Source organism: Ranitomeya imitator, chromosome 4 (assembly GCF_032444005.1).
Source record: "Ranitomeya imitator isolate aRanImi1 chromosome 4, aRanImi1.pri, whole genome shotgun sequence".
Lineage (NCBI taxonomy): Eukaryota > Metazoa > Chordata > Amphibia > Anura > Dendrobatidae > Ranitomeya > Ranitomeya imitator.
Window position 1 is genome coordinate 140447936 of NC_091285.1, and position 13842 is coordinate 140461777.

Below are 13842 nucleotides of genomic sequence, written 5' to 3' on the forward strand. Positions count from 1 at the left end.
CTGTTAGCAGATGCTTCACTCGTGCAGAGGTCTACCACACTAACATCCTGGACAAATCAGAGGCATAGTGACATCAAGCCCGGAGAAGATCTCACAGTACTCCCCAAACTGGTCACATTCATAAGCCTGGGCGATTAGGGCCACTGTATGTTTGGTGACGTGGAAGAACACTTCCTTTTACTTTCACCTAATAGTATAGAACTGTAATGTCAGACAGTTCTCAGTGGCATCATAATGATACAGTACCTGCAGTTTAGTGCTTATGTAATGATGGTGTGCACACAATAGGAGCTATCACCTACTCGAAAACACCCTCCTCAATTACTATATACCCCCATGTAAATTAACAGCTTGTGCTCCTCTCCTGTGCCATTCCAGCAATGTCGGCGCTGGGGCTTGCGCCACACTGTCACGTGAGCCCTGCATCCACTCGGTGGCCGATAATGAAGAGCTTGACTTGCATTTCTTTCGGATGAAAATAACAACCAGAGGAAGTCACAGCAGCAACTCAAACGTTCTTTGGTGTCAGTTTCATCTAAAGAAGAGCGAAGAAGCATCTGAATCTCACGGAGGGGTCATGTCACAGAAGAACACACACTACACATTACTTGGCCGTGGTTTGCTTTTTTCACCCCGGGGAAGCCCACCCTCTATTCTGGACCTTTCTAACGTTGAGTAAATATACTATTACAGATACTTCCGTTGAAAGGTAGCTACACAAAACAAGTATTTTTTCATACTGACTGCTGTGTAATCTATAGATATGTAAAATTGTAATTAACCCTTTCCATGAGCCTTATGGTATGCGGTTCCTTCCCTTTATTTACCGCGGATATACAAGAGCTCAGCATTTGGCTCCAGTGGAATTAGCACCCTACACAAATCCATACTGTCCATTAAGGACGTGCTACCCTACCAGTTATTTAGGTGACATAAGAACGTCACATGAACCCTGGCACCGACATCGCCGGAATGGTGCCGGAACCGAAAGAGAGTACAGGCTGTTATTATTTTACATGGAGAAATATAGTAATTCAGAAGGGGTCATTCAAGTAGTGGGCAACAGTTTTAAAGAGGTTAGTAATAGTGATGAGCGAGTGTGGCCGTTACTCAAGTTTTCCGAGCATGCTCGAGTGTTTTCCGAGTATCTTGGGTGTGCTTGTAGATTATGTTTGAGTCCCCGCTGCTGCATGATTTGTGGCTGCTAGACAGCCTGAATACATGTGGGGATTCCCTAACAAACAGGCAATCCCAGCATGTGCTCAGGTTGTCTAACAGCCGCAAATCATGCAGCTGCGGGGACACAAACATAATCTATGAGCACGCCCAAAATACTCGGAGAACACCTGAGGATGCTCAGAAAACTTGAGTAACGAGCACACTCGCTCATCAGTAGTTAGTAGTCAAGAGACAGAGAAAGGCTGACAATCAATTCATTTCTGGCTAGTATGTACTACTAGTAATATACTCACCATAGTACAGAGAGACTTTGCTTCTGGAGAAAACTTGGTAGAATATTCTTCTTGGCCCTCCTTTACAAGTCGCTCCACTTCCTCACGCTTTATCTTTCTCTTCCTCTGCTGGAATGGAGACTGTCCTTCAATCATTTCATACAGAAGACACCCAAGTGCCCACCAGTCTGGGCTGAACGTGTAGCGCTCGTTTCTGACCACTTCTGGCGCTAATAGAGAAAGATGCGTAATGTAGCAACTCTTCAAAGTCATCAAACTCACCATAATCCAGCGTTTTGGCCTTACCCATATATCCTACAGTTCCTACTCTTCCTTTAATAGTCTCACCCTCTGGAATGTGCACCGCAAGTCCAAGATCTGAGATCCGTATGTGTCCTTCAACAGCAAAACAAATCATGTATAGTCAGATAGTCATGTGCTACACAACCTTCCTGCCAATATACACCCCAAAATGGGCAACTCTACCCAGAACATAGATATGTATTAGAAGAAAATATCATTGTTCATCACTGATTTCCAGAAAATTCAGAAGAACAGAGATTATATTTCATGGAAATCCAGGGCAAGTAACCATTCCACTCAATGTAAATTTACTCTGATAATGTCACAACTATTCATCGCGTTAAGATCCTGATGCGTCTCTATGCTAGGTCTAGCCATACATTTTGGGTGGATTTTGCCTTAGTGGCATATAGTATACTTTTTCTCACCATGATCATCCAGCAAAATATTTTCTGGCTTTAAATCCCTGTGAAATAAAGAAATTTTAGCTGATTAACAAAAGCAAGTAATCACTTATTTGTCTCACCAGGGAAGATCCTAAAATTGTAGATCTGAACAGTAATTAGATAGTTCATAAAGAAAGGTTACAGTTTGGGAAGTATTAAAGGGAAGGTTTACATTAAAGTGTAACTCATGACATAGCGGTGTTTAAAAAGAGCAGGAGTGTGATATGTGGAGTACTATTATTTAAGAAGTACTCCACCTATCAAAGTTTTTATCCCCTTACTACATTGCAGTCATTATATTACACAGCACTATGTACTTACAATTGCTCATTTTGCCTTTCTACCCAGCTATTTCATCTCTTTTCCATTAGGTCTATGACATCACATGATTAAAAACTGACTACCTGAATCCTTCTAAGCTCTATGTAGGAACAAGAGGTCAATTTTCCCTGCACAAGTCATCAGTCACTGCAAAAGTCCATGGAAGAGGAAGGATTTGAAGAGGGGAGTGATAAATGCAGGGACAAGAGACTTCCTGTTTCTATATATAGCAGAGCTTTATTATATGATGACTGCAAAATAAGAGGATAGCAACTTTTATGGGCTTCTTTAAGCCCCATTAATTCCAGGGTACTGTACGTGTGACCTTGTGTTTGGGGTGCTTTTCCTCAGTCCTTTCAAAAATATTATATTGGCAGTAAATCAAGAAAACAGCCATGTCAATGAGTGCTTGGCGAAATGATCATGAACACATTAATGCATAAAAAGTAAAGCATCTAGTGATCTACATAATTTGATCCCCTCAAAAATCAGTGCACACACCAACTTATTGAGGTTTCTGGTTTTGTAGGTATCACTGGATACGTCTGAAGGTTCAAAAAGATTCTGACACCGACTGCGAGGACCTGCTGGCAGAACAAAAGTGGCCAGGTATTGCTTTTACTCCAGTCTTGCTGTTCTTCTGAGTATTTATTTTTTAATCCACCATACAGCTGCAGAGATATTGCCTTTTTATTTAATGCTAATTTTTATTGTCTTTGTCAAGGGGGAGCGGCTCACAGGGATCCCTGGGGGGGGGTGTTTTGGGGATGATCTACATTATTATCCTGAGAGCAACGCCCCTTTGTTAAAGATTATAAAAATTAGTACTAAGTAAATAAGGTCTGTGTCTTTGCAAGTGTTTGGCAGATTAAAAAAAAAAAAAATCAAATAAAAAAACGGAATAGTCAGGTGAGCAGTGGGAATAAAATCCGAGCAAAAACTGGCAACTTATGATCTGGTGACGGATCCTCTTTAAAGGTAGCCATGTACAGAAGGCACTACAGGGACAGTTCCTCCTTTTTGAATGTAGCCATTTGCATACATACACTCATGGAGGATTGGCCTCTAAGGGTCTGTTCACATGATGTGGCGTTTTTGCTGCTAATTTTTCACAGCGTAAATATGCAGGATTTTACAGCACCAGCAAAATCAATGAGATTTCTGAAATTTCATGCACACTTGCTTTTTTTAACCTTGTGCATATTTTTAACTCTGCAGATCATTTTTTCCAGCATTTTTCACCCATTCAAATGAATGGGGTAAAAAAAGTATACACATCAAAAACAAGCATATTGTATTTGGTGTTTTTCCTGTCAACATTCTGGTTTTAGGCGCAGAAAAAAAATGCTGGAAAAATGCAAAGTGTGAGGATATCCTAATCCTCACTCGCTCTTGTATGTGTGACGGTTTTCGGATAACCTTTTTTTAAATTTATCTTGTTTAATCATTTTATCCTCACTGCAAATGTATAGTCATACATAGAAGGTAACCAAAATATGCAGAGCTGCGGGGGAAGGGGGAAAAACCAGCAGGCTGCACACATGATGCGACGGGGCGAGTCTCAGACTACCTTACCATACCTGGCAGGCACTGCGATCAGTAGTCACAGGCCATAGCTGCCCTACTGGAACACAGCTAAAAGTCAGCCAGGCAGCAAGTACTGTGAAATACACCAAGTAAGGGTGATCTCTGGTACTTGCTTACACACTATATAATTAGTGGAGGCAATGACTGGACCACGGCAAGGGGAATCTGTACCTTCCAAGACACCAACACAACAGGATTTCTATGCTAAATCAAGTGATTAATGGAAAGTTTCATGATTACCTATACACTATTCTCTCTTCCTGTAGATCCTGAAGTCCGCAGCAGATTTCCGCAGCATAAAACACTGCTCGTTCCAGATCAAATCCAGCTTCCCCCATGTGATAAATGTGAAACTTCAGATCTCCACCATTCATTAGTGTTAACACCAGGCACAGGGCATCTTTTGTTTCATATGCATAGGCCAGACTGACCTGCGGTGTGAATGGGACAAGATAAGTATTCAACTTCTTATTCTTCAGCAATATTCTAGCTTATTTATTACATGTCCTGTAAGATCTGTGTACAAAGCCTCAGTCAGAGGTAGAGAGCGAAGATAGGACATGCAGACTTTCACATTTCAAACAATCCATTTTGAAAGAGGTTGCCCGCTTTTTGATGACATTTCGAAAATGACAAACAATCCTACACTGGAGAAGAAAACTCACTTATAGGCCTCCAGCTGCCATGGATTCAGCATTGAAAAACCAACTGAATTTACATTTCAGATGTATTTTAGATGATAAAATACTTTATTATTTCTCCTGATATTTAACAATTTCCTTTTACTTAACACTAAAGCAGATATCCATTTTGTTAGTATTCTTTATGGAAAAAAAGGATCATAGAAAGAACAAAAAAACAAAACATTTTTCCTAATCAGCCACATTTTTTCTACCCCATTTGAAAGAAGCTACCAGTTCACTGGACACTGAGCTCTGTATAACCCCGACCTTACCACTGATTGGCAGCTTTCTGTCTATGCATTGTGTACACAGAAAGCTGCCAATCAGTGATGTGGGCAGGGTTATACAGCGCTTATGTATGCTCTCCACGCCGAGACTATGTGCGTGGAGAGCAGTGAATATTCATTGCTCTTTAATAGCGGGCACAGTGTTAGCCGCAGGCTTCCTGCAGCTGACAGGCGTTCACGCCTATGGGAGTGGAGAGCAGTGAATATTCAATGCCTTAACTAGGGGGCAGCTGCAGGAAGCTCATGGGCGTGGAATGCAGTGAATATTCATTGCTCTTTAGCAGCGGGCACAAGAGTCAGCCGCCGGCTCCTGCCTCCTGTAACCTGCTGCTCCGCCACTTCCCCACCGCAGCCAGAGCAGGTACATTCGGACTCTAAGACGCACCCCCATTTTTGGAGGAAAAAAAGGTGTCTTATAGTCCAAAAAAATATGGTAGATTGATCTCAAAGTGGCCAATTTACATTTACATGGATGAGGTGACCATTGATATTTTTGAATGAAGACGCCTTTGATCCGATACTTGCCCAATAATCATTACTATTTACAAACTCCACATTTCCTTGGTGGTTTATGGGGATCTTCAGCGCAAGATCATGCTCTCTCCTCCATGCATAGCACAGCTGAGCATAGAGTAGCTGAGCTATGGCTCAACATGGCTGTTGGGACAATGAAGGTGTAGTGATAATATTTAGGAAGTGTTTTATTAGACAGGGCAATAGGTGCACTTGTGATTATGAATTACAAAGGGTCAGTTGATGCAAATGCAACTGATATTAAGGTGTTACAACCCAGCTGTTAAGATGTTTTATTAAGCAGTTATTAGGTGCATCTGAAAAATGTAAAATAGAATTAATTGAAGAAAGATCCAGTGGCAGCAGAGGATGAAGAGAGACTTGGGGAGCCATTATTACTGGGGTGATATTTTTAATATGCAGTGATTTACAGCTATGTTGCATTGGCACACATGATTAATTCTGTATGTCCAGAAAACTAAGGCTACCTTATGTTTTGGGGAATAACCCCTTAGGCTACTTTCACACTAGCGTCGGACTCGGCCCGTCGCAGTGCGTCGGGCCGAGGTTCCGACGCTAGCAGTGAATGCGCCGCACAACGGAGGCAGCGGATGCATTTTTCCAGCGCATCCGCTGCCCCATTGTGAGGTGCGGGGAGGTGGGGGCGGAGTTCCGGCCGTGCATGCGCGGTCGGAAAAAGCGGTCTGTCGGCAGCAAAAAACGTTACATGTAACGTTTTTTGCTCCCGGCGGACCGCCACAACACAGCGCAACCGTCGCACGACGGTTGCGACATGTGTCAATGCGTCGCCAATGTTAGTCTATGGGGCAAAAACGCATCCTGCAGACAATTTTGCAGGATGCGTTTTTTCCCCTAAACAACGCATTGTGACGTATTGAAAAAAACGCTAGTGTGAAAGTAGCCTTAAGTGTATGGATAATTTATACATAAACTGGAATAACGCATTGTTACTTAATGCTACAATTGCCCGCCCCTGGACCTACAGATGGATCTGTACTTACTACAAACCTGCTGTTGACTCTCTCCAGGATCTGTTTCTCATTCAGGGCCATGGATTCCCCTTTCCTTTTTTTAATACGTTTCTTCTCCAATTTCTTACAAGCATACATTTTTCCTGTTGCTCGCACTTGGCAGGCACAGACCTAGAGACAAGATGACATTTAATAAAGAAAGGCATTTTCAGATTTTGCTATTAAACAAAGTCTTGGCACACTCACAGCAACACAAATAAAATATGGAGTTTTAATGTCCTGTTTCCTTCAGCACAAGACACATTTGGTTGGCAATAAGCTGGACATCATCCCTTCACATACAAGAATACATCTTACTCTGTTTTTTGTTTGAATGTGTGATTTTTACATGTGACATCAATAGCCCAAACTGTATAAAGGGCAGAGATGGGAACAGGTATAACAATAAGTCATCCGCTGCATTTACACACACCGGGTCCATGGTAGGATGGTAAAAAAACATTCATCCATGCCGGAAAAAGAAAATTCTAATATTCTTTAAGTTAACCTGTTACCTGATTTATACAGCCAAACCACAGGATGCATGAATCTGCCCATTGTTCAGCCAGGTATTTTTTTCTCTGTAATGCTTTAATATACTTTAAAGGGGTTGTCCACTACTAGGACAATCTCTTCTTAAACTAAATGGCTGGCCCCAATAAAATAATAATGCTTATACTCCCCTCCCGTGCCGGCTCCAATCCAGCAATGTCAGAACTCGCGGTCCCGGTGCTGTGATGCGGTGTTATGACATGTGATGCCCAGCACCCAATCAGTGCTGGCGTCACTGTCTCCGCCTTTGTACGAACTGAACACGAAGAGGAAGTCCAGGGTCAGCTGAAGCCTTTGCTTCCTCTTCATGTTCAGTTCGTACAAAGGCAGAGACAGTGACACCAGCGCTGATTGGGCGCCGGCATGATGGGTCACAACAGCATGTCACAGCAAAGGGAGCAAGTGCCGACACTGCAGGGATGGCGCCAGCACGGGAAGTGGATATAGGTTTTATTATCTTATCGGAGCTGAACATTTAGTTTAAGATGGGTTTGTCCTAGTAGTGGACAACCCCTTTAAGATTCCTATCGGAAGACCATGCCTGAGATAAGACTCGTCTGGTGCTGCACCGGCCCACCTCCTCCCAGCACCACTCTACAAGACTGACCGGTCTCTGGTCATGCACCCACGAGATATTGACAGCTCTATAATAATAATAATTTTTATTTATAGAGCGCCAACATATTCCGCAGCACTTTACAATTAAGCGGGGACATGTACAGACAAATTCTGTACAAGATAAGACAATTTAAACAGTGACATTAGGGGTGAGGTCCCTGCTCGCAAGCTTACAATCTACAAGGAAATGAGGGGAAACAATAGGTGAAAAGTGCTTGTTATTTCAGGTCTGGCAATTATAATAAATAGGGATTTTCATATAAAGCTGCATGATCCTGTCATCAGCCCGTGTGTTTAAGTGCAATAGTCAAGTATCAAGTGCAGTTATCGTGTGCATGGAGGGTGTGGAGACAGATGAATAGTAGGGTGCAGATTCACATGCAGATAATATTTGGAAGGAGGGAACAGGACAAATTTAGTTTACTGAGTAGTTGATGTGGTAGGCTTGTTTGAAGAGATGGGTTTTTAAAGCGCGCTTGAATAGGTCGGTGCTAGGTATCAGTCTTATCGTCTGGGGAAGTGCATTCCAGAGAGCTGGCGCAGCACGAGAGAAGTCTTGGAGATGGAGGTGCGAGGTTCAGATTACGGGGATGTTAGTCTTAGGTCATTTGTAGAACAGAGGGCACGTGTAGGGCGATAGACGGAGATGAGAGAGGAGATATAAGGCGGTGGAGAACTGTGGAGAGCAGAGAGATGAGTTTATACTGGACCCTGTAGCGAATGGGTAGCCAGTGTAATGACTGGCACAAGATGGAGGCATCGGTGAAGCGGCTGGACAGAAATATGACCCTGGCTGCAGCATTCAAGATGGATTGGAGAGGAGTAAGTTTGGAAAGAGGGAGACCGATCAGAAGAGAGTTGCAGTAGTCCAGACGAGAATGAAGAGGAGCGACAGTAAGAGTCTTAGCAGTTTCTACGGTGAGAAAAGTCGGATTCTGGAGATGTTTTTAAGATGCAGGTGACAGGAGCGAGTGAGTGATCGGATATAGGGAGTAAAGGAAAGTTCGATGTCGTATATGACCCCAAGACAGCAGGCATGCTGTTTGCGAGTTATGGTTGAACCCTGCAGGGTAATTTCGATGTTGGGTAGAGTGAGGTTAGTAGAAGGGAGAAACACAAGTAGTTCAGTTTTGGAGAGATTTAGTTTCAGATAGAGGGAGGACATGATGTTAGAGACAGCAGACAGACAATCCTTGGTATTTTGAATTAGGGTAGGGGTGATGTCGGGGGAACAAGTGTATAATTGGGTGTCGTCAGCATAGAGATGGTACTAGAACCCAAATCTGCTGATTGTTTGTCCAATAGGGGCAGTGTACAGAGAGAAGAGGAGGGGGCCTAGGACTGAGCCCTGCGGAACCCCGATAGTAAGGGGACGAGGAGAGGAAGAGGAGCCGGCAAAAGATACAGTAAAGGAGCGGTCAGAGAGGTAGGAGGAGAACCAGGAGAAGGCTGTGTCCTTGAGGCCTATGGAGCTGAGCATAGAGAGGAGGAGCTGGTGATCCACAGTGTCAAATGTGATTTACCAATCACAGGCAAACAAGAACACAGGTGTTCACAAAATTAACCCCTGTGTCCGTTAGGAGATATTACCACCATAACGGTCCCGTACACACAATATGTATATAAACCTACAGATAAAGTACTGAGACAGACCTCAAAATATGAACAAATATATCAAATTTTATTAAGACATACACTTAAAAGAGACCACCATTGATGGTGCACAAAACCAGTCATAAAAGACACCATAGACATGAGGTATGTATCATATACAGTTCTTAGAGCCTCCCATATAGTCTACACCTATCGTGCCATAGTCCGTGGCGCCAATAAGGCCTACCCTAACAGTACCCGCCGATAGTGAGACAAAAAGATGGCATAATAAAGCAAAAAAGTACCTCCCTTACCTCAGGTCTAATGGTGCCACGTCCCCTACGCGCGTTTCGGCTGCGTCCGCCTTCTTCCGGGGTAGTGGCAACATCAGATCCCTGACCAATTAAATAGTAGATCCCACCCAATCAACATACGTATACAAAACGTCATGTGTCCGCCTCCCATAGAGCGGCGCATGCTCCGTACCGCCGTCACACAGCCCGAGTCCCCTGCGGCGTCATCAGGCAAGCACGCCCACACAAACGTCCACCAGGCTATCATGTGCACGCCAAGCCCGATATAGACACCCGCGGACAACGCAAGGCCAGCGACGTGGAACGCGCATGCGCACAGGAGCGGACACAGACGATCCCACCGCTTGCGTGTAAAATCCATTAACCCTACTTGCTGGCTAAAACCCGAAACTCCCATAGACCACAACGGAACGAGAAACACCATTCATAAGGAGCAACCAATACACAGTCACTCCATACAGATAAGTGAATATATACAGCACCAGATTATACATCCAATAGTGAATATATCTACAGAAAATATCATATATAAATACATAAAATGAGTACATAGTAATCACTGAAATACACAAATAAATACCGTGAGCATCCATGTGCATACAATATATCAATAATAGATATACATATATCTCCATACTATACAATCTACATAGACATGATACAAGGTGCATTTAATGAACATATCTTCCAATATTCGTCCAAATTGAATCCCTTTCAAGGTGAGCCAGCATGGACATGAATATGAACATACATAAACGGAAAGTGAAGTGCATATAGTGAGAATATCTTCCCCTTTTCGTCCAGATTGAATCCCTTTCCAGGTGGGCCAGCAATAAACATACAAAACGGAGGCTGAAAATTAACATATACATATTAAAAAAACCTTATAAAAAAACATCAAAATTAAAATCAGATGAACCACAACACACATATTAAAAGGTAACCATACTAAAGAAAAGGCGCAAAGTTTAATGTTTCATTTAAACCGTCTGGTTTCAATGTCCGAAGTTCCCAAATCCAACGGGATTCTTTTTGGGCCAGGGCTCTGCTGACATTACCCCCCCGTGGATTCAAGGGAATACAATCTATCCCCTTTACCCTCAGACCTGAAGGATCACGATCATGAAATTGTTTGAAGTGCCTGGGGACACTTTTCAATAGATCCAGGTTCTCTTCCTGTTTTCCAGCAAGAATGTCCCTTACATGCTCCCTAATCCGTATCTTAAGAGCCCTAGTGGTCAATCCTACGTAGATTTTACTACATGTACAATACGCATAGTACACCACAGCAGTGGTAGTACACGTTATTGCATGTGTGATGTTAAATTTCCGTCCGTCTGAAGACACGAATTCGGTTGCTGTATCCACATTTGGGCACGCCACACATTTCCCGCATGGTTTACAACCCCATGGGGGCCTAGTTTGTCTTTGTGACCCAAATAATGGCCGTACTTCCGGGACATACAAGCTCCTAACCAACGTATCCCTCAGGCTTTTAGATCTCCTCGCAGTGAGAGATGGTTTCTCCGGCAGGTACTGTTTAAGTACCGGATCTGCTAGTAAAATGGGCCAGTGTTTGGCCACACACTCCCAGAGTTTTGTCCATTGCGAGTTATAGGTCGTCACCAACCTTACCTGATTTGTAGCCGTTTTTTTCTTTGATGAATAAAGAAGTTGATGGCGATCCGTATTTCTCGCACGGTTGTATGCTCTTTTAATACTTCTCCGGCTATATCCCCTCTCCAGGAATCTCCCCCTCATTTCCAGTGCACGTTCTTCAAAGGCCTCCATAGTAGAACAGATTCTTCTTATCCGAAGGAATTGACCATATGGAACTGCATTGATTACATGAGAGGGGTGAGAGGAGCTGGCATGTAGAACAGAATTTACCGCAGTATCCTTACGGAAGGCATCGGAGACCAAAAGACCATTGGCGTCCCTCCTGACCACAACATCAAGGAACTCAATCTGTTCGAAACTGTGTCTGTATGTCAAATGAATATTGTACTTATTATTGTTCAAAAACTGAAAAAAGGTTTTAAGTTCAGATGATGTACCACGCCAGATCATAAAGATGTCATCGATGTAGCGGGTCCAAAAAATGACCCGCTCCATCGATGTACCCTGATCTGACGTGAATAGATCCCTCTCCCACAGCCCCAGGAACACATTTGCATACGAGGGCGCACAAGCCGCCCCCATCGCAGTGCCCTGGAGCTGCAGGTAGAGGGATCCATTAAAAATAAAAAAATTGTGCGTCAAAAGAAATTGAAGCAGACACACTAAGAAGTCGATTTCCTCCCTCGAAAAATTTGTCATGGTCAAAAAATGAGAGACCGCCCCCAAGCCATCGTGGTGCCTGATGTTAGTGTAAAGCGACTCCACATCGCAAGTCACTAAAAGCATGTCCTCCTCAATATGTACTGAATCTATCTTTTTCAAGAAGTCAGATGTATCACGAGTATATGAGGGTATGGCTTCCACCAATGGCTTGAGGAACATGTCTATGTATCTCCCGATGCCCTCCGTAAGGCTGCCTATCCCGGAGATGATGGGCCTCCCCGGAGGGTTTTTCTGATTTTTATGCACCTTTGGCAATAAGTACAGAGTCGGGATACGTGGATCTTTCACTAATAAACTCTCCCTCACCTTCTCTGTTATAATGCCTCCCTCCTCTGCTTTCTCAAGGATCTTACGTAATTCCTCTTTATATGAGGCAAGAGGATTAAACGTTGATTTTCTATAACAAATCGGATCTCTCAACATCCGATACGCCTCTGCCTCATATAAGTTAGTAGGCCAAATTACAACATTCCCCCCCTTGTCCGCAGGTTTTACCAAAATATCCTTCTGTTTATTCAGGGATTGTATTGCTCGATGTTCATTCTTAGTTAAATTGTCCCGCCAAACTATAGGTGGAATCCCTTCAAGTTCTTTTGTTACTAACTGGATAAATATGTCCACATTTGGACATAGGGACAAGGGAGGGAATTTCTTTGATTTGGGGCGGAGTGATGGAGGTACCTTACCTAAAGATGGTCTGATGTGCTCCTCTGCCAGCTCCTCCAAATCCCTCAATACAGCTTGCTCCTCAGGTAGAGGGAATAACTTCTGAATCTCTTCACTATGGTGCAATTTTTTGAACAATAACGATCTCTCGAACACATGCAAATCCTTGATCACCGTAAAGGTGTCAAGCCGCGTGCTAGGCGAGAAAGTGAGACCCTTAGATAGTACAGACAATTCCTCCACACTCAATTCATGATCTGATAGGTTAATTACCTTTAAAGCATCATTCCTGGAGCCAGAGGTCTGCGGACGTTTAATGGAATCCACCTTTTGATCTTTTTTCCTTTTATTATTCCCAAATCTAGTTTCAATTGAATACTGGGTTCCATCAGATCTCCCTCCAGATGATGCTAAAGATGACACTGAGGAGGTTCTCCTAATATGGGTCACCGACATTTTCCTCCTCCATCTATACACTCATCAATCTCAGTCTCTCGTCTGGTTCACAAACGAACTAAATTATGGTGGAATAGGGCATTCCTTGAGAACTATTTGAAAAAGAAGCTGATTCCAAGAGGCCTGAGGATCCAGGTGTTCCCCTCATTTCCAGTGCATGATGAGAGTTTTATTGCTAAATGGGAGGAGGTGTGCAATGCAGCTTCCTTCCAGTTTATGGAATTATTAATTGAACTTAACAAAAAATCTGTAACGGCCTTGGAGACGAGTCCTATGGAAATTTGAAAAAACTAACATCTGTAGAGTCCTTGCTGGCGTTTAATCAAAGTATGGATAAGAACTCAGACGAATGGGAAGCACAGATTAGGAAAGTACAGGCCAAAAAGGTGTCACGGGATAATGGAGATTTCCAACAAGGCACAGTGTATAGATGGAGGAGGAAAATGTCGGTGACCCATATTAGGAGAACCTCCTCAGTGTCATCTTTAGCATCATCTGGAGGGAGATCTGATGGAACCCAGTATTCAATTGAAACTAGATTTGGGAATAATAAAAGGAAAAAAGATCAAAAGGTGGATTCCATTAAACGTCCGCAGACCTCTGGCTCCAGGAATGATGCTTTAAAGGTAATTAACCTATCAGATCATGAATTGAGTGTGGAGGAATTGTCTGTACTAT

General features: G+C 43.2%; 1 protein-coding gene across 1 annotated transcript in view; it reads right to left on the reverse strand.

Annotated features, from left to right (window-relative positions):
• Nucleotides 1-13842, reverse strand: part of GRK6 (G protein-coupled receptor kinase 6) — an 83943-nt gene that overhangs the window by 26762 nt on the left and 43339 nt on the right. Inside the window, exons 8-12 of the mRNA XM_069763972.1 lie at nucleotides 6614-6754; nucleotides 4349-4539; nucleotides 2183-2220; nucleotides 1758-1847; nucleotides 1473-1681 (exon numbers count right to left, since the gene is read on the reverse strand). Coding sequence (XP_069620073.1) covers nucleotides 1473-1681; nucleotides 1758-1847; nucleotides 2183-2220; nucleotides 4349-4539; nucleotides 6614-6754 — 669 coding nt within the window. The remainder of the gene's footprint in view (nucleotides 1-1472; nucleotides 1682-1757; nucleotides 1848-2182; nucleotides 2221-4348; nucleotides 4540-6613; nucleotides 6755-13842) is intronic.